The sequence below is a fragment of the Alnus glutinosa genome, chromosome 3 (genome assembly GCF_958979055.1).
Source record: "Alnus glutinosa chromosome 3, dhAlnGlut1.1, whole genome shotgun sequence".
NCBI classification, from domain to species: domain Eukaryota; kingdom Viridiplantae; phylum Streptophyta; class Magnoliopsida; order Fagales; family Betulaceae; genus Alnus; species Alnus glutinosa.
In genome coordinates, this window is record NC_084888.1 from 7248712 (window position 1) to 7270114 (window position 21403).

At 36.8% G+C, this 21403-nt stretch overlaps 2 protein-coding genes across 3 annotated transcripts; one reads left to right on the forward strand and one right to left on the reverse strand.

Annotated features, from left to right (window-relative positions):
• Window positions 1-3944: 3944 nt before the first annotated feature.
• Window positions 3945-6207, forward strand: LOC133864544 (uncharacterized). The gene is made up of 2 exons (XM_062300915.1): window positions 3945-5826; window positions 5989-6207. Exons 1-2 carry the CDS (start codon window positions 3945-3947, stop codon window positions 6135-6137), a joined length of 2031 nt encoding a protein of 676 aa, XP_062156899.1. The 3' UTR covers window positions 6138-6207.
• Window positions 6208-9115: 2908 nt separating this feature from the next.
• On the reverse strand, window positions 9116-20591 carry LOC133864075 (mitochondrial adenine nucleotide transporter ADNT1). Of its 2 annotated transcripts, none has more exons than XM_062300276.1 (8): window positions 20188-20591; window positions 18957-19005; window positions 18191-18354; window positions 17629-17666; window positions 15350-15459; window positions 14970-15083; window positions 13981-14325; window positions 9116-9489 (listed from the first exon to the last, which is right to left on the reverse strand). In XM_062300276.1, the coding sequence occupies exons 1-8, from the start codon at window positions 20343-20345 to the stop codon at window positions 9406-9408; spliced, it is 1062 nt and encodes a 353-aa protein (XP_062156260.1). In that variant the 5' UTR covers window positions 20346-20591; the 3' UTR covers window positions 9116-9405. The 2 variants fall into 2 exon arrangements, with proteins under 2 accessions (XP_062156260.1, XP_062156259.1); XM_062300275.1 differs by having other exon boundaries at window positions 15350-15462; window positions 20188-20590.
• Window positions 20592-21403: the final 812 nt, after the last annotated feature.

Sequence of the window (21403 nt, forward strand, 5' to 3'; positions counted from 1 at the left end):
TTGTATTTTAAACATCATCAATCAAAAATAAGAGCACAATGTAGCCCGAAACCTAGTGGTGGACATATGTGTCTAACACTCCACCCGTAAATCTTTATCTCTGTTTTTCTTTTTTTCTTTTTTCCCACTTTTCTATTTAATTTTCCATTTTATTATGAGTTCTTCATAACATTAGAGCCAACGGCTAATGCAAGTCTTTGATCCCTACTGGCCCTGTGGATTCTTATTTTCTTGACAATGCCTCCTTTTTGGGATTCTTCACCGCCACGCAATATATAACATTTTGCCTCGGATCTTTGTCTTCCAAGATTCCTATAAAGCTTTTGAACACATCAGTCGAAAGCTCAATGGTTGATCTACACAACGCCACAAAAAATCAGCGACAAATGAGTCTCACGCGCCACCAAAAGCTGCTGCTAATCATGCCATGCTCCAGTCATCTTTGTCCTTCTCTATTATAAATGACACATCGTTTAGGTAGTTCAACAGTTTGGACTCCTATTCGATAGGTCGTTTAACTCCTGCCAAAACAGATGCCCAAATATATTATGGCCATATTTGTTGGCCCTTTTTCTGTCCTTTATTGGCCCAATTATTGGTCATGTTGTTGTCTCATGCCCATGGAGGCAATGAGGAATTAGCATCATCCAAGATAGAAGACGCCGGGCCATGGTAGATGAGTTATCCGTTGTCGTATTTCTTTTCTCTCCATATGGAATACATGGAAGCAATGAGCATCAACCTGCATATCGAAGTGCAAACCGACTTATCCTTCAACCTCTTAACCATCCAATAAGCGTTTCCCCAACCAAGATAGAGCGTACTCTTTGAGCACTTGCAGCATATTCTTTAATTTAATTAATTAATTTATTTATTTTTTCTCTAAATGTAGAAAATTGTTCAAAAAACCCATATGCAGCAGGCACTATTCCTTAAACCAAGAGAAAGTCAAAGAAAATTAAAGTGTTGCCAGTTTCTCTTTTTTCTCTATATTTCTTATTATTGGTTTGAAAGAATATTTAAATGATATAAAGAAATGATAAGAGAATTTATTTTGGAGTTTATTTGATAACAAAATAAAAATTAGCTTAATTCCTTAATCTAAAAAGAAAAAAAAAATGTCGCTAATGCTCTCAGTTCTTACCGTTGATCTCACGGAAGCTTTTTTTTTTTTTTTTTCCTAACAGCAACAAAAGACGCTACTTAAACGCGGGTGTTCCAATTCTTGTTTGTTTAAGCTAAATTTTCTCCTATAAGTAAAGAATTTTGACTTCTCCTAGCCAACGATTTGGTGACGGTTTTAAGGATCTGTTAGAGCATCTCCAGCAATAATAGCTAAAACAACTATTGGAAAAGTATAACTCTCTACTTTAGTTACTATTTTTTTTATACTTTTTCTAACAGATTCTTTATTCTACTATTTATTTTCTTTAAATATTATTTTGTGTGAAAGATTGTAAAAGAAAGAGGGAGAGAGAGTGTGTGTGATAGAAGGAAAGGATGAGAGAGAAAACAATAAAAAAAAAATTGTTTGTAGTGTGAATAATGAATAGGTTCTTCCGCCTATTCTGTTAGAGACGAAAAATTGCTCATAATAGTCAAATTTAACTATTATGAGTCATTTACATATTCTGTTAGAAATGCTCTTATCACATCATTTCTCAAACGGTTTTGACTTCCCCCATCGGTTTTGTGACGGTTTTAAGAATCTCCATTATTAAACAGAACATTTTTGTTCCCTTATTTTCATTCTAAAGATACTTTGCGTTACAATTAAAAGTTAAAACACATATCTAGGGCATCTTTAATTCAAGTTGAATCACAGCGGCATGTTCACCCATATTCAATTTACATATAATTACGTAGCGGCATCCTGATAAAATATCATAGGTTAATGAATCAAGCTTTATTTTGAGATGTACCATACATTAGTGTATGCACATTTTTTCTCATCGACTAAGAAAAAGTTATCATTTCGCTAACTTAATGAATCGAGTTTTCTTTTTTCCTTTTAGGGAAAAATCAAAATTAGTTCATAAGTTACTTGCGATTTTAATTTAGTCGTAGAGTTTTTAATTTAAACAATTAACTCTTTAGGTTTTATCCGTGTTTCAGATCGATCATTTTGTCAACCTACTATCCAGATAATTAATGGAATATCTGACACATGAACATTTACCATGTCATACTTGACACAATGTCACGTTACGGCGCCTGTCTGTCGCATGCATGCCACATCATTCACTAAAAATAAAGAAGAAAAAAGAAAAGAAAAAACTAAAAGGGCAGAGTTGAACTACCCACAACCCTCATGTAGTCATCCCCTCACTTGGGAAGAGGTTTCCAGATCGACTACACCCTTTTTTGTTGCGTGGGTGTGGAGGTTGCCAAACCACTCATAAAATCTAAGAAAGCAATAATCGAAATTTAAACTTCAAAAACTATATTGATATTATGAGAAAAACCTAGGATTAATTTTAATTTTTTTTCTTCTTCTTTCTACTATGTCCTGCTTTAAAAATTGAAATCTGTAATGAATTCCACCCCCTTTCCCAATTTCTTTTGTGACTAAAGACTAAAAGCTAAAAAGAGAATGGATTGGATGGTGATACAAACTTTAGGAAGAACTCATTCTTGAAAATTGACTTATAAGGAGAAGATATTTAAGAGCTTATAGACACATGGTTAAGATTGCACTTAAGTTATGTGAGACATTTAGGATCTAAGGGATCAGGATCCTCTCAAATTATTTGTCTGAATTTAAAAGAATTCGAACAAGTAATTGTGAGAGAACATTTATGGGACCCAGCTAACCGGATAAGTGGTTGGACAACCCAATTTTTATTTGTTCAGGTGGGTTCTATAAATGGTCTTTCACAATCACCTGCTCGAATTGTATCAAATTCGGACAAATAATTTGAGAGGATCCTAATCCAAAACCCAAGATATTTTAATCACTCAAGAGTTTATTATATACATATGTTTAAAATTGTACTTAGACTATGTCGAACACTTACTTAGTCCAGTCTATAAGTCACCCGTTACTCAACTAAAAAGTTGCAACCCTTTCAATCTCGTAATCAATGACGTCGGACTCTATACTCGACACGGTGAATGATTCTAATTAATACCAAATTACACAGACCTTAAGTAAAATTCACTCTTCAAAATCTGCTTACAATTAGAGTGTGTCAAAAAAATTTATTTGCAAATAATTAAGATTTCACATAAACCATGTGAACCCTTGAGATCGTAAAACGGGTACAAAACGGGTAGTCAGTTGCAAGGAAGAAGACGCGCGCATACGCTATCAAAATTTAGTTAAAACGGTTCTAACTGACACTTTACTATATTCAAAACTGGAACATCGAAACTCGCGGGAACAGTACGTACTTCTACAGCACAGGACCATCCCACCACAACAACTGTTAACCATACTTTCCAACAAAGAAACAATTAATTAAGACAATTTTCTAGGGATTTCTTTTTTCTGATTTTTTCTGATTAAGACATACTTTCTAATTACATTGAGGTGATTCGTTTTCACTGAATTTGCTAAAGTTCTGCTTGAATTGTGAGAATCTGGTGGGATTTTTTCCTTATACAACCCAGTTTTCGTTTTTCTTGGTGGCTGAGGAATTTTATTTTGCTGATTCACAGCCGAGTAGGTAAGAAAACGGTGGAAAATAATACCTTCATTTACACTGTAATTCTTAAAGAAGATCGATTTCTTGGTCTTGCTTAGAAGAAAGCTGTATCCAGATTTGATTGTTGTCATCTCCATTCCCATTGGCCACTACCCATTAGTCTGTATTTTGTTTTCCTGCATTCATGATTGGATTTGCCTTTTGTGAATAACCATGGAATTTCTGAATCATATATGCTTTGAATCTTTATTGACTTTGAGACCCAATTTCACATCAGTTGTAGTTTGATCAGGGGAGATGGAGCAATTTCGTCAGATTGGAGAGGTACTAGGGAGCTTGAAGGCTCTAATGGTTTTCAGAGACAATATCCAAATCAACCCACGTCAGTGCTGTTTACTGCTTGATATCTTCAACTTCGCATACGAATCAATAGCAGAAGAGATGAGACAGAGCCTGATATTTGAAGAAAAGCACATGAAATGGAAAGTTCTTGAGCAGCCTTTTAGAGAAGTCCACAAAATATTCAAAGAAGGAGAAGCCTATATTAGGCAGTGTTTGGAAACCAAGGATTGGTGGGCTAAGGCCATTACCCTTTATCAAAACACTGACTGCATTGAGTTTCACATCTACAACTTGCTTTCCTGTATTCCGATTGTCATCGAAGCAATTGAGACTGTAGGAGAGTTATCTGGTTGGGATCAGGATGATATGCAGAAGAAGAGACTCTTTAACATGAACAAGTACAAGAGAGAACATAGAGATTTGAAACTTTTCCAGTGGAAATTCGGGAAGCAGTACCTCATCACTCACGATTTTTGCAATCGATTTGACACGGTTTGGAAGGAAGATAGATGGATTCTTCTAAATAAGCTCCAGGAAAAGAAAACCTTGGGTTCCACAAAGTATGACAAGTGTCTCAGTGATCTCCTTCTCAAAAACTTAGATGGGAAACTCTTTCCAACCTCAATCCTTGTCGGATCTAAGGACTACCACGTGCGGCGGCGGTTAGGCGGCGGCAGGCAATACAAGGAGATCCTATGGTTGGGAGAAAGCTTTGTAATAAGACATTTTTATGCGGATATTGAACACCTTATACCTGAGGTTTCTAGACTGTTGTCTCTTTCCCACCCAAACATAATGCACTTTCTTTGTGGGTTTACCGACGAGGAAAAGGAAAAGAAAGAGTTTTTTCTGCTTATGGAACTCATGAACAAAGACCTTTCCAGCTACAACAAAGAGATTTCTGGCCCAAGGAAGCGGAATGCATTCTCTCTTCCTGCTGCAGTTGATCTTATGCTTCAAATAGCAAGAGGAATGGAATATCTCCATTCAAAGAAAATCTACCATGGAGATTTGAATCCTTCCAACATTCTTGTCAAATCTAAAGAAGGTAACATGCATGCAAAGGTTTCAGGGTTTGGACTATCCTCCATTAAACATGTTAGCCAAAAAAGCTCTTCAAATCAAAATGGAACACTCCCATTCATCTGGTATGCCCCTGAAGTTCTGGAAGAGCAAGAACAGGCAGGAAGTACAGCGAATTCCAAGCACACAGAAAAGTCAGACGTGTACAGTTTTGGAATGGTTTGCTTTGAACTTTTGACCGGGAAAGTTCCTTTTGAGGATAGCCATCTTCAAGGAGACAAGATGAGTCGGAACATTAGAGCAGGCGAGAGGCCACTTTTTCCATTCCATTCACCAAAATACTTGACCAGTTTGACAAAGAGATGTTGGCATACTGACCCAAATCAACGGCTAAGCTTCTCATCCATCTGTAGGATTCTTCGCTATATCAAACGGTTCCTTGCATTGAATCCCGATTATAACAGCCAGCCAGACCCACCAATGCCATTGGTAGATTACTGCGACATAGAGTCGGGGCTTTTGAGGAAGCTCCCTTTAATGGGAAGTTCTGATCCATCGCCAGTATCACAAATCCCATTTCAGATGTTTGCTTATAGAATTGAGGAGAAGGAGAAAACAAGTGCAAGCCAAAAAGACAATTCAGAATCAGGAAGTGATGGAGCTTCAGCTTATGGGGATGAAAATGTGCCGATGATGGATGATCCAATCTTCTCACCCGCAAATGAAAGCAAGTCTTTAGCTTCACCTGATAGTGGGAACAAAAAATCTTCATCGTTAAAGAAATCTCCTGATATGAAAGCAAACAGACAAGCAGGTACTATTCAATATTCATGCATCGTTATTTTCTCAAGAATAATTTAGAAAATCAGTTCATGCATTATTGTCAACAGGTGAATGCTTGTAAATAAGCTCAGAACAGAGACTAATTTAGACAGACTAGACATCATCCATTTTTCCTGTTTATTTGGTTACGCAGGAACAGCAAAAGGACGATCCGTAAGACCTCCACAGCTGACACCTTGTGGGCGTAGTATGAGAATAAGTTCAGAAAGCCATCAAATGGCGACGAGTCCAAGAATACAGAGAACATCTTCTGGTCATGCCTCAGATTCCGAACTCTCCTAGACTTCCATGTTACCAAATCATTTCCCTCAACAAAAGCTTCACTCTTTAATTTCAGACATTTGGATCTTTGCTAGCTCAGAAACATGAACAAAGACAGAGTTGAATGGCCAGAAAAGACTGATGCAGCTGATCCAAGCAATAGGGATAAAGGCATTGTTGATTAGATTACAATGTTAGCTTTCAAAAAATATATATATTACTCCTTGCATATGTATAATTATTCGATTGTGACAAGCACAACTCAATGTATAAAGGGTTTTTTTTCTATCCCCAGTTCTTTTCTTTTTCTTTTTTTTTTTGGATAAATAAATCAGTCCATTAAGCTTTGAAGAACAAGACGAAGCACTACAGTTACTGAAGTTCAGAATTCCCTTAATACAAACTGATCGACCCTCCCCAAAGGGAACAACAACCAACATCAAAATAAACAAATACAGCACAACTACAAAATCATCATTTGCCTAAAACTGAATTGGGAATACCCCCCATACAGAAAACAAAGAGCCTTGTTCAAATCAGAATTTTTAAAACCACTCTTAGAAGATACTTTAGCCTTCACATCCAATGAAATGATCTTCGATGCATTCTCTTTTGAGCAAACTTGCCCCCCAAAAATTCTGTGATTACTTTATATCCAAATGTGATACATATGATAATAGAACCCCCCCCTAAAAAAAAAAAAAAGCAATTGAATAAGGCTTATTATTGCAAATCGGTACAACAACATAGGCTGGTTTTGCATTTTTTTCCCCCTATGTTGAAAATAATTTTCTATCAAACAGCTTTGTGCATTTGAGAGAGAAACAGTAAGGATATTTTGAAAAGCATGAATAATTCCTACACAATTAATACTTAAATAAAAATAAGCCAAATATGAGAAACTCATATTCCCAAGAATCTTATCAGATTCTTAATCATTCAAAACTTGGGTTTAGTCAAATTCTTAGGCATCACAAGGGAATGAGGATGCCTGGAGAATATTAGATTCCCTGAAACAAATGCCGCGTAAATATGCTCACTCCGAAAATACTTCCCAATTTTTACTTTTTCAAAAAAAATAAATAAAAAATAGTAAAACCTAAAACGCTTTTCAACTCTTATTATTTTTCCACAAAAAACTCCTGTACATAAGGAACAATTTATGATCATCCATCTATAAATAACAAACAATCTAACTAAATTAACGGTAATTACTCCAACTAGACAAATGAGTAACTCATGGCTAGTTTCTCGTCTTCTACATTACCCGTAATTTATTGGCAACTAAGCTCTCTAGATTGCAATAGGGCTTTCTCAACCTTCATGGGCTCCACCCATTTTGAGCCACTATTCAACCATTTTTTATTTTTTTTTTCCATTTTGGTGACAGCTAGGACACAAACGAATAAGTAATACAGGTTTACATAGAGGAAAAATTCAAAACACAATCGTTTATGCATGCTGAGGTCTTAAATTCAGCCACTTGCTTTGGTTAATCAGTTTTCACCAGGTTAGTTTCTGTTCTCTTTCATGTACTGATTTGTATGATTCAAGATTTTCTTTTCAGCTTCTTCTCAGCAACCAAACAGGCTCCCATGGAGAACTGCATCACCTTTTTCCAAACAACATTACTGTAACGATTATGCAAACCAAGAAAAATAAATCATTTACAATTTTTTCGGACATGCGTGCGCACTTCAAAGTGTGTAAAAGCATGTGTTGCAAATATATCACGTGTAAGATTCAGATCGTATTGAGATCAACTATAATCCTAACTCGACCCATTTAATTAAACGGGTCAAATCCATCAACCATAACCCGCTAATCTCGTATTAAATTCTTATCAGATTTGCGGGTTGTATTAAAATTTGCCAACCCTAATTGCAAGTGGTATTTGCCAGAATAGCACGTTAATTTCCATGTTCACTCTGTTTCTGATTATATGTTTTCCACCAATGGACACCGTGAAGAGAATGTTTTTCATTCATTTTCACGTGTTCTCACTATCATATTCATGATTCCGGTTGTTGCTGATAGCAAAAATGGCACAACCTGCTAAAGAAACACATCAAGAAATTGAGATGGTGCGAGAAGAGAAAGAAAATGAAGATCGGAACACGTCTTTTCTGCCCGTGCTGAACCTCCTTATCGTGTTTCTTTCATCAATCTCTTCATCCGAGGAAGAACGCTTAAATTACGAGGAGTTTGAAAGGAAAAGTGGAGAAGACAATGAAGCTAATAAATCTTGCATATCAGAATTACAGAGCAAAAGACATAAAATAAACGGAGTCAAGCTCATGCGGCGAACACCAAGGATGCAGACAACTGTACGTGATTCCAGGTACAATTTTAATGTCTTTGTCGAAGATTACATAGATTCAGCCTTCGGTAACAAACAAAGCTGCCTGTCCTCCAACGTAAAGATTTTTTTAATAATTTCTTCCTCTTACCAGGCATGGCAGAAGAATGTAACAGAGAATGCCTACCAAGAACAAAAAGCAGATCGCCAAGAGAGAAATGATATTCAATTTCATTTTCTCATTAATATCTTGATAATTTTTCTATTCATATGGTGTTCCCATAATCACACATTGGAAAAAGCAAACGCAAAAAGAAGCTAGACCCATCAAGTTCTTTTGTTTTTATTTTTCTTATTTTAAATTTTAAAAAAAAAAACAACTTAAATGAGAAGGAAAAAGAAATTACAAAACATACTGAAACCAGTTGGGAAATAGAGCATTCTTCATATGCTTGAAAAGTAAAAACAACTTAAATGAGAAGTAAAAAGAAATTACAAAACATACTGAAACCAGTTGGGAAATAGAGCATTCTTCATATGCTTGAAAAGTAAAAACAACTTAAATGACAAGTAAAAAGAAATTACAAAACATACTGAAACCAGTTGGGAAATAGAGCATTCTTCATATGCTTGAAAAGTTAGCATCTATATTGAGAGAGAGAGAGAGAGAGAGAGAGAGAGAGAGAGATCACAGCAAATATACTGAGAAAAAGCTTTCTTAGCTGGAAAGGCATGCAAATGCGTTCTTGCATTGTCGAAACATTTATTGACACAGAATATCAATGAGAAGCTGAAAACTACAGCATGTTCATAAGGAAACATGGCTAGGAAAACAAGGGAAAATAATATATAAACACATGCTCAAACGTGCTTCTAACTAATTCTTGGAGAAACCAGAAGGAAGAAATTACCCCTAGTTTACCTCTCTCTACCCCCTTGCCTACAAAAATAGCACACTTCTTCAATAATTATTATGAAGTTCCCCACACTTCAGTCAGAGATTCTGATCTCAACTCCCAGAATGTCCTTCACCATCTCGTATGACACAAATGCAATTGCTATAGATGGAACTACCTGAACAAGATAGACGGCACATCAAACAAAGCCCTAGTGCAGAGAAAGATATTTTTTGACAATAAATGCAAAGAAAGATATGTTCATTAAACTTAATAAGTGAATATCAATTTGATAAACCAACTAAAAGATTTGAATCTTTATCAGCAACATTTAAATAACTTGATTTGAAAGGCAAAAAGTCTATGGCACCTCTAAGCAGACAGCAAAAGGGAAATTGGAAGAAATCCAAGCCTCCAAGCTGAAAGCAAATTTTAGAGAAATCGGGTAAATTTTTGGGAAATTGTCCCATAAGGGTCTAGGTTTTACCCGTGACAAATACGGATCCAAGTTTTTAATTTCAACAATAAGCGGCTGAGTTTTTGCCCTATAACAAAATAAGTTCATTCTGTCAATCTCTTAACAAAGAATCTGCCACCTGTCATTTTGTCCACATCATATCAATGAAAGAAAGAACGAGAGAATGATAGAGGAGAGAGGAGAGGCTGCATAGATGAGGGTCACCAAGGGTTTAGATCAATTGAAGGAAAGATCAACAGCTAGGATCAATTAGGGTTTTCAAAGCATGGTTGAATGACGGATGCGTGGCAAGGGTAGGTGGTCGTTAGAAGAGAAATTAAAAGTTGGGGCGTAGCTCACCGCATGTGTGATGCGGGTCCTGGTTAATGCATGAAAAGCTGCAACTGATCTAAACTCTTGGTAATGCAGACCAGTCAAGGTATACAGTCATGTGACCACACTTCCTCCAGTGGATTCAAGATGGATCTTGCAACCTGAACATGAAGAGGTCTTGCAACGAAGAGCCCTGAAGAAGCGACATCAAGAAATCGAAGAAATACTTGTGAACTAGACTGGACAAAATCCTGAGGATGCTTCTTGGGAAAGTTTGAAGGCGATGAAGGAAAGAGACTCTACCTTGAAGGCAAGGTGTCAGACCAAATGTTGGTGGCGAACAACACTTGTTAGTGGAATATTGCCCTCATCAAATCCGTGCATAATTGGTAAATAGAGATGGTCACCTCTTCCTTCAATCTCTTGTACTCTACCAGGTTGAATCAAGGTGGCAAGAGTAGGATCTATTGGCCCCGTCCAAAAGGTAGACATTCAAGGTCCAATCTTTTTACCATGCGCTTAGCCCCCTGCTAGCCTTTCTTTCCCTTTGGAAGAGCAAATGGAAAAATAAGGCACTTACGAGAGTTGCTTTCTTTTTTTTGGACAGCAATGTTAAGGAGGATTCTAACCTTAGATAATCTAAGAAAGAGGCACATAATAGTAATGGACTGGTGTTGGATGTGCAAGAACAGTGGCCCTTTCCAAAAGGCAAACATTCGAGGTCAAATCTTTTTATTATACGCTTAGCCCCTATTAGTCTTTCTTTCCTTTAGAAGAGCATGTGGAAAAATAAGGAGCTTCTTTCTTTGTTGGAAAGCAGCATTAGGGAAGATTCTAACATTGAATAATCTAAGAAAAAAGCACATAGTAGTAATGGTTTGTGTTGCATGTGCAAGAACAGTGTCCCTCCATTGATCATTTGTTGTTCCATCGCAAAGTTGCAAGAGAATTGCTTTTTGGGGTAGAGTGGGTAGTACCCTATCGGGTGGTGGAGTTATTGGCTAGCTGGAGTGGTCATTTGGTAGTCAACATAATTTAGAGGTTTGAAGAATGGCTTCCCATGGCGTGATGTGGTGCAACTGTAGAGAACGCAATTCCCTAAATTTTGAAGATTGTGAAAGAATGGTGGTAGAGTTAAAAGATATGAGAATTACTTCTATTAGGCTTTGGTGTAAACCCATTCTTTTGCAACCTCTAATAAGAGTTTGACACATCAGCTTGAAACACTAACTAAAATGAACGTAAAAACACCGGATCACTCTGGTAATTTTCATTTACTCGTGAATTCTTCTTCCTATGACATTTCCTCCAACTGCAAGTAAATTCATTTTCACTCTTTGTATGATCCGTTGGGAGTGTGGAATAGAAAATTTCGAAGGCCTTTCCTCTTTGAAGGACTCACAACTAAAAGGGTTATACGATATATCTGGTGTGGAAGTTGGCCAACATTTCTATTGGCAAATAGGAGGTTTCCAAGCGTTCCTACCTCTCTCCTCTTACCCTCCACCACTACCGGACCACATTATTGGCGGCTTTAGTTGACCAGGAAGAGGAGAGCTACAGTCCAAAACTGACCATTTCTTTTGTACACACAAATGGGACTGCTCCTTTGAATAAAGAAATTGCTATTGCCATTACATAAGAAAGAGGACCCATCAGATTCAGAGAGAGAGAGAGAGACTCCAAGAAGGGAGGGAAAGAGACCTGTTTGGTTGAAATATCCAAGCGCAATTGATCTTTTTCTTCTCTCTTTTGAAATTCTCTACCTCTATCTCTGCTATGAGAAGATGGTTACCGGCGGTGAAAACAGCGTCATCTTGATTGATTCAGGACATACCTATCTCCATGAGCTCGGCTACAAACAAGAGCTCAAGTGTGATCTGTCATAAATATTCTCCATACCCCTTTTCTTAGTTTTTTTTCCTCATCTGTTTGCTTTGTTTGGCCTTTTTGATCCCCAATTCATAAATTTTTTTTTTGATAAGTTAAAAAATATGAATTGGGTCAATGGGGTTAAGAGGAGAGGTGGGGACGCTGATAGTGATGGAGGCTAAGAGGATAGGTGGGGATGATGGGTCGTACAAAGAGGAAAGGCCGGAATTCAAAGCATCAAAATTTTCTCTTCCACCCTCCCAATAATTTTCTCGGCAACCAAACAGATAGTAGAGAAAGGGAGTGAAAATTGGTTACTTGTGGTGGGAGGAAAGGGGTAGGAAGAAGAAATCACAAGTAAAACCTAATTTTACTGGCGTTATCCGGTGTTTTCATGTTTATTCTATTTGGTGTTATAAGGTAATGTGTGAAACTCCTATTAGGTGCTGTATAAGAATGGGTTTACAACAAATTCGGATAGTAGGGGCTCTCAAAAGATATATTGTTCAAAACTCTCTATGGGTGGATGACTACCATCAATAGTTCTTGCTTTTGTAACTTTGTAGAATTTCTAGACTTGTGTTCTTTTCCTTCTCCCTAAGTGGATGTTTCTCTTGTATAATGCTAATGTACTTAGGTTGCGCCCCTGCCCTTTGAAGATTGAATTATATATATATATATATATAAAGGTTCTCTAAAGAAGGGATTTTAAAGGCCATGGTTTCACATTTGACCATGAAAGAAAGAATGAGAGAATGAGAAAGAAGAGGAGAGGCTGCATAGAATAAGGGTGACCAAGTGTTCAGATCAGTTGAAGGAAAGATCAACGGTTGGGATCAATTAGGGTTTTCAAAGCATGGTTGAATGACGGACGCATGGCAAGGATAAGTGTCATTGAAGAGAAATTAAATGTTGGGTCGTGGCTCATCACATGAGTGACGCATGCCCTGGTTAACGCGTGAAAATGGCCACCACGTGGACATGCACATTTAAATTGGCCAAAATATCTGAACGAACTTTGAAGAGTTGGGCCCGGATCACTGCCAGTTACTGTTTGTCAACGCAAAACTTTTTAGGGCATTTAATTCAATTTTTAGATTAATCAAAGCCCATTGTTGTGGGTTGTTTAAATTCAAAAATCAGGTCCAGTTTGTTAGGGAATTTGTAAGTCTGAAGTCTATTTAAAGAGTCCGAGAGACCGAGAATGACATGGAAAACGTTCTTGGCTTGGTGCTATTGTATTGGAGGCCTGGCTACCTCAAATTACCATATCAGATTTTAATCCTTATTCTATTTACATTCCCTTACCTATCATTTTGATATCCATACTATTATCCTATTACAGTCTGAGACACAAAGACTGACCTCAACATACAAACGCCTTTCACTTTGATCTCTAAAAACATTAATCATAAAGTTTTACACAACTACTCTAAGAGTACTATGACTCAAATTCAAGACTGCAAAGAATAAATGCCTCCATAATAGGTATATATCCCAGCACTTCAGGGCCCACATCTGGATGCACCTTATGTTGGGCATCCCATGGGCCAGAATCAGTAAGACTAGAAGGTTTTGAATCAACTAATTTGAGGGATTTCTGGAGCACCCAGACTCTATATCTTATAGCAGTTCAAATGATCAAAACCCTATCAAACAGTTCAAAACCTCTTAAACAACCCAATATTTGATGCATAACCCATAAACGATGGATACTTGGCTTGCCAGCCAAATAAAAGGTCTCCACGACACACACATGTATAGGATTTAGAGTCTCTCCTCTCCCTCTCTTCTGGCAAGTGGATTTTTAGTCCTGAATCTCAATATTTCTCCATTTTTATGAAAAGTGCCATAATCACTCAGTGTCAGGAATAATGGCAAATAGCCAGGTGAGTCTAACATTTCAATTTGGTGATCCAGAGTTCTATTTGAAACTGTCAAACCAGTTTGACCTAAGGTTATTCCAACATCTCTTAAAGCATAGATCGCAGGTAATAGGAGACTGACCTTCACAGAATTGGGGACCAAACCCTTGTACAATGCCCCAAAGCCCTCATGCCGAACAGTTTTCCTGAATGCATCAACCATACCAGTATATTCGAGTGAGGCCTTGCTCCTCCCATCACCAATGACAACAGAAGCAGCATTATTCCATCCCACCATCTGCATTCGTCGACGTATGACATCAAGAGGATAAGCAACAGTTTGTCCTACAGTTCCAGCAGCAGCCCCACATGCCAGCCGTGTTCCCACGCTCAACTCAGAGTTATCAACCAGTCCATATGGTTTAGTTTTAATCAACCAATCCTTTAAAGATTCATACACAGCAAAGTTGAGACCCACATAAGGAATCTGCAAACATAACCGCATACGGCATTTAGAGAAAGTATCTTCCCAAGGTTACACAAAAATCTGGAAAGATAAATTAAAGACACTAAAAACAATATGATTAATTAGTATTAAGCATCAGCAGCGAAGGGAACAAGAATATGTATCCAATATTTGAATTTCTTCTCCCTCCATTGAATTTCTTCTTCCCCGGTTACCTCTCAATAGCAGAAGAAAATCCAGACCAAAGTAAGTTTTGACAATTATCCCATAAATAACAACCCAATACAAAAAAGAATAGGAAAACAGTTGGGACTGTTGATAACTTTGAGATTTAGAATAAAAGAGGCCCTATTAGAAAGCTAAAATAGTAATCGATCAAGATAACCACACTCAAGGTATACTTGTTCACGTTGAGGCCAAAAGTTTCTTCAGCATCTCTATTTTTCTTCTTTTGAAGAAAGTAAAATATAATCATTGGTAGAGTCAAAAATCTCCACAAGGACTGTAGCTACGTGTAGATGAAGATATGATTAAACCGGCAGAGATTTTGGTTTTCTTTTCACAGGTTCTATCCTCAAGGATCAAGAACAAGTAGATGCGGTCATCCTGGTTGTAATTATCTAGTCCAAAGTAGCAGCCAAAAATATGAACGAAAAACTACTTACAACTCCAATAACAGAAGGAAGCCAGCCCTTGTACAAAGCCCGTGGACCTTCTTCCCGGAACACAGTTGATAGAGCATGGAAAATTCCTCTGTACTGGAAAGGAGACTTTTCTGTCTGCAAATATAAGACCCATGAAAAAGTTAATACTTAAATGCTAATTACCTATGCATGATCCCTACTAATCACCAATACGAAGGATACCTTAAATGAAATGAATTTCCATTATCTTGATAAATAAAATAACAAAAAATTTCCTCTAAAGAACTAAACCACAGCTGTAAATCTCTTTTTCCAGTTTAGTATTGATATTGATGGTCCCAGCAGCTTTCATCATATAGATGGAGAAAAATAAAATGGATTGGAGTTAGATGACTAAGTACCTGTACAGTTAGCCTGCCTCGTACCATGTCCATTGGGTAAGTTGCAGACATGGCAATTATTCCAGCACATGCCCCAGCCCCAAGACGCAAAAGAGGAGTAAGCTGAGCATCTTCTGCAGGAATAACAAGAAAGTGCATTAGATAACTCATATGTCCTCCATCAGTGCCATCAATCCATTTCTGAATCCTAGGACACACAAAATGGAATTCATCCGAGTTAGTTTACAATGATGCCTTGCTAATGAAGTTCTTGTGTAAGCTGTAAGGATAAATTCATCAGTTCCAATTTCTAATATTAGAAGCAGATGGAAAGCAAGCTGTCCCAATAAATTTCGTAAAGGCAGACACATAAAAGACTCATGATAGTATAAAAGGGAAATATGAGTTCTATTACTATCTGTTTGAGATAAAAACACTGACATGACCTAAAGAGCATTCCTAGTAACCTCATTAAATTTTACTAGCCAAAATAGTCAAAACCCACTTTTCTCTATTTTAACCATCCGCTTTTTTAAAGCACCCTCACCATTTTAGCTATCCACTATCACTATTTCATTTAAATAATATTTTTCAAAATGGAGGTTGTATGTGATGCATGAGAGAGAAGTTTTTTTTTAAAAAAAAAAAAGGAAGAGAGAAAATTTTAATAGTATTTTATTGATTTGATGAGTGAACAATGCTTACTATTGTTGGTGAGTAGTTCACTCACCAAAACTTTTTGGTTATAATAGTAAGGCTGCTGGGGTGTATTTTTGTGTGTTTTCACCAAAACAGCCAAAAAAAACTATTTTGGTTAGGATGCCAGGAATGCTCTAATTCAACCTAATCAAAATGTGGCAAAAAATATAGAGTTAAATAGGGTGTTGGTATTGTGGTTTAAAGTTTTTATTTTTTGCCCCCTGTGGTTCAATTTGTATCACAGATGGTACCTGGGTTTTGGGATAAGACTGAATTGGTACCTCCGTTAGTTTTTCCGTCCAAAAACTAATGATATGCCACATCAACGCCACTTAACACCATTAAGAACGCGACACATGTCCCATATGTCACGTAAAATCGCCACATCAGCATCATGTCGCTAACACATTTCTTTTAAAAAAAAAAAAAAGAGTATGATAAACAGCCACCCCCAAGAGCCTTAGAGCCACCCCCAAGGACCAAAGAGAAAAAAATAAAAATAAAATAGGGGTTTGACCCTTGGGGGTGGTTCGGCCACCCCCATTTTGGCCAAGGGGGTGGTTCGGCCACCCCCAGACCGGCGGTGGGGGTGGCTGAGCCACCCCTAACGATTTTTCTTTTTTTTAAAAAAAAAAAATGTGGTAGTGACATGGCACTGATGTGGCGATTTACGTGGCATATAGGACAGGTCGTGTTCTTAATGGTGTTAAGTGGCGCTGATGTGGCATACCGTTAGTTTTTGAACAGAAAAACTAACAGAGGAATCAATTCGGTCTTTTTCCTAAACCCAAGTACCATTTGTGATACGAATTGAATCACAGGAGGCAAAAAATAAAAACTTTAAACCACAGGTACCAAAAAAGTGTTTAACCCAAAAATAAAACCCAAATGTTGTGTAATAGCAATGCACATCACATGGTAACTTAACCAATCAGGCAACATGAAAATTGCTATAAAAAAAAAATTGCACAGATAAATTGAAAGTAGCAACACTGGATGAAAAAGCATGAACAACCATGTCATCAACGCAAATGATACCAGAAGAGACTCATGAAAGTAGTTTAGCAATTAGAAAATTTTAATTACAGCAAAGCAGCAGCGGAAGTTCCAAAACACATTGCAATTGAAAGACGAAAAACCGAAAAAGCCAAAAAAAAAAAAAACCAGAACAAAATCAAACAATATAAGCAGAGGAAAAAGAGAACAACCGTCTTTCATTCTTCATTATCCTGGCATAATTTACACATAATGCGTCTAAAGTATAATTCACAGCTAAGCCAGAACAAAGCAGGCAGTTTTAGATGCCACTGCAGGCAATGGCTCTGAAGCACTTCTCACATTTAGTAAGCCAATGCATTATAAAATCTAAAATGATGATAAATGCAATTTTTTATGCTTTAATTTTCTTTATTGATTTATTACGTGAGCATGAAGAAATGAGGAGGACCCATCTCGTAGTTCTTTTACCAGGCACCCGGCCACCCGACAAAAAGGGGAGACAAATCATTATGTTAAAACCAAGTCTCCCAAGGTGTCTAGTTCAGGGATAAACAATTAATAACCCATCAGGTTGACAAAAGTGATGGTAAAGATGGACATACCATTGCCAGTTTGCTGCCTATACAGATGCAAGATTCCCCTGTCATATAATAATAAGGGAAAAATATTAATCAATTGTTCTCACTAATACAACACCAACGTATGCATAACAAAAATAGTTATGTACAGTAGCTAGGAGGAAGAATGACTGACTCTTCTTTCCCGGACATACATTAATGAGAAAAGGTATAAACATGTTCATGATTATATTACTCTGACTGATCATTAAAACTCAAATGGTAGTATTAGTTCATCTCATGTTATCATTATTTCAAATGGTTTTCCTCTCCTTTTGATGTTTGATGTGATTTGGCATTGCGAACATAACCAGCAACTTATGACAGCTACATGTTCAGAATCAACAGCACCATCAATGAAACTCAACAGACCATGCTCCCAACAAATTCAGTTTGGCTAAAGAATTCATGTTTCACCCATTTTGCCAACAATACAAAATAAAAATTTAAAAACTGGCCCCAAATTAAAAGCCAATAACACAATCAAAATCATAAACTAGAAAGCAAGGTAATCAATTCAACATAGACTTTGTGCAGAAAACTTTACTCTGAAGCCTGCTCATAGCTGAAGAACTTGACCGCAGAGTTTGGTACAATACGTGCACAGTTAGTACCGTTTCCTTTGAACAGTCCACGAAGACCCTCAGTTCTCCATATGTATTTCAAGCCTTGAAGTGTTCCATTGTATTTTATGTTATGGGGATTCTGGACCTGCATATTGACAGAGCTAATTAACGCATTATTGATTTGATACTTATCAGTGTCTGAGCATTTATAAACAAGCTTTTTTTTTTTCTTCATATAAGTAATAAAACAAATCTCATTGAAAGCGTGAGACGCCCGTAAGTACATGGGAAGTATACAAACAGAACAACCTAACTAGAAAGGGCAAAACAAAAAAGAAAATCACTAAAACTAATTGACAGAGGAAACACATACGCCGCCGTCCAAAGATACAAAGTTTCAAATAACACAGAAAAAATATCCCCCATAGAACTCTCCCTATCCTCAAAATTTCTATTATTTCTTTCCTTCCATAAACACCAAAAGAGGCACGTAGGCACCATTTTCCACACCGCAGCACTCCTTGGCCTACCAGAGGACCACCAACAATCATACAAATCAATGACACGTCTAGGCATAACCCAGGACATCCCAAAGCGATTGAAAGAACACTCCAAATAGCGGAAGTCACATCACAATGAAGAAGAATGGGGTCTATAGATTCCCCATTCCTCTTGCACATGTTTATAAACAAGCTTGAAGTATTCAGTTGCAATAAAAAAATAATGAATAACTGAATATAAACCAACCTGTAGCAATATTTTCAACCTTTCCAAAGGAGCAACAGCTGTGCGTGACCTGCATAGACATCAAAACTTTTCAGTCTGTAAAATGAAAAAGGTAGTACCACGGATACAGGAGTTGGAAATAAATGCACAGCATGTTCTTGCAGTTACCAATCAGAAATACCAATAAGAACAATATAAAGTATAAACTAGGTACTAGATATTTACACAACAGCAAGTTAATAAAACTTAGTGATGCCATAGTTTGCCAAGGCAGCTCAATTTTATAAAAGTTGAATAATTGATGATCTGCCCAGTAGGAAACACAATTTTTCTGATCACTTGGAAAATCACATGGTCCATGGAAAAGTTAGAAAGTAACAAAAATTACAAAGTAGGGAACAAAATCCTTCACGAAATTTTCCCTTCACTGTTTCTTTGGTTTAAAAAATTCATATTTTAAAAAGTCAAACATGTAGATTGCATCATTTCAGTACACTAAAAAAATTTCCCAAGCCATCATGTATACAATTTATGAAAACAACTACATTTAACACATGCTTAACTCTAGCAGTAAACACATTCACAGCACAAATATTTCAAGTCTTCAAGCAAACAGTCCATTACTTCGTAAAGACAATAAAAATGACAACCACAACGCAGAGACTTGTATTAGGCGCAGCCTAACAGACCATGTTTTATATGCTTTATATCAATTAGAGGATAGTTGTATTAGGCTCAGCCTAACAGACTCCTTTCTCTCTGAGGTCCAATATGTCAACAACAAATAAGATTCAATCATTTCTCAATTATTTCTTCTCCCACATTCTCGGTAACCAATCAAAATCTTAGATTCAGTTAATTCTCCTACTTTATTCTAGTTCCTATCATACGAGGCGTCTAATGGGAAGCAGAAAAAAAAAAAAAAAAAATCTTTTCCTTTTTTCTCTTGCAAACAACCAGACATAACAGATTCAATTTTTAAATTTTGACCACCGGAATTTCCAAAAACAAAAACAAAATGTCCAAAAACAAACAAAACGAGAAAAACATTTCCCGGGAAACTTTACGAGGGATTGTTATTTACATAGTCAAATGAGTGCGGAAATGAGTATCTGATGAATAAATAAAGACTTAACTTTGATTTTTACAGTAAACAAACAGACCACAAAAGAAATTCCCATTTTCCCTCGGAAATTCCATTCAAAAACCAAAACTGATATGAAAGAAAAAGAAAAGGAAAAATGCAACTCACAGTCCTCCGGCGAATCCACCTGCGAACAGAGACTTGCAAATACTGAGAACAGCGTAGCTCGGAGCCTTCACGCCCTCTCTCGCCAGCTTCGCCTCCTCCGCCAGATTCACAATCGTCGACACCGCCGATTCGCTCGTCTTCACGTCCTCCGAAGCCATTACGAGAAGAAAGAAAAACGAAAAACCCTTAGGAAAATAAGCAGCGAAAGAAAACGAAGTCCTCGCTGCGTACTCTACGTAGTCGTTGCGCTCGATCTCAAAGTTCCGCGACGATCAATCGGTTGTGATCTCCGGCGATTATATCAAAAGGCAAGCCTTTTGCATTTCTCTGTGCAGTCGCAGAGTGTGGTAGTGACGGCTCTGGTTGCCGAAAATGAGGGCTTCACTATGGGATTGCCATTATGTGACGGCGTTTGTTTATTTATTGTGTGAGCATGCGCCACGCGCTTCCTGAGAGAGTGTGTGTTCGCGGTTGCAGACTTTCTCTGTTTTTTTCTTTTTTTTAATGGGGACTCTCTCTGTGTTCGGTGAGTCACGTTCGGTTGAGGTTTGGTTTTGTTATAAAAGAAAAAGTTGTGGGTGTTAAGGAATACGAAGAAATTAATGGATATGGTCCCAGCACAGCAATTGAGACTATACTATAAGATAAGCTCTTTTCTGAAAATTACTTTCTAACTTTTATGGTTTTTTTTTTTTTTTTTTAATGAAATAACAATAATAGTAGATGACGACAATTATTGACATTATTATTATTTTTTTTAATCTTTTAGAAAGAAAAAGAAAAAAAGACAAACACACACAAAACTAAACCCCAACCCATTTAAATGATTTTGTATTTTTTTTTAATAAAAAAAGTTAATAGTTGTGTCATAGAATGATAATATATCGTACATATCTCAATAATAAAATATGGGTAAATTCCTAATTTTTAGTGAAATTAATATTTAATATGATATGATAGCAGATTTTATCTGCATAGCTTGTTGGTATATCTTTTGGTATCTTCAATCTAAAAGATTTATTGTCTTTAATTTACTTGTCTTTTACAACCACAGAAGAACAATATAAGATTGCATTTAATATGTCTAAGAGTAAATTTTTATTTTTATTTTTATTTTTGTTAAAAAAAAAAAAAAAAGCATCAAAATCATATTCACCTCTCTAGCAAAGTTTTAGAAAGTGTTGATTTGGTTAAGATTTGACCAAAAACGTTATGA

Excerpts from the sequence above, each read along its gene's own strand:
- LOC133864544 (XM_062300915.1), top strand. The coding sequence starts at position 3,945 with ATGGAGCAATTTCGTCAGATTGGAGAGGTACTAGGGAGCTTGAAGGCT. Across the intron at positions 5,827-5,988 it reads GAAAGCAAACAGACAAGCAG|GAACAGCAAAAGGACGATCC; the intron begins GTACTATTCAAT and ends TTGGTTACGCAG.
- LOC133864075 (XM_062300275.1), bottom strand. The coding sequence starts at position 20,345 with ATGGCTTCGGAGGACGTGAAGACGAGCGAATCGGCGGTGTCGACGATT. Across the intron at positions 15,463-17,628 it reads TAGGCAGCAAACTGGCAATG|AAGATGCTCAGCTTACTCCT; the intron begins GTATGTCCATCT and ends TTATTCCTGCAG. Across the intron at positions 9,490-13,980 it reads TGGTCCCCAATTCTGTGAAG|GTAGTTCCATCTATAGCAAT; the intron begins GTCAGTCTCCTA and ends TATCTTGTTCAG.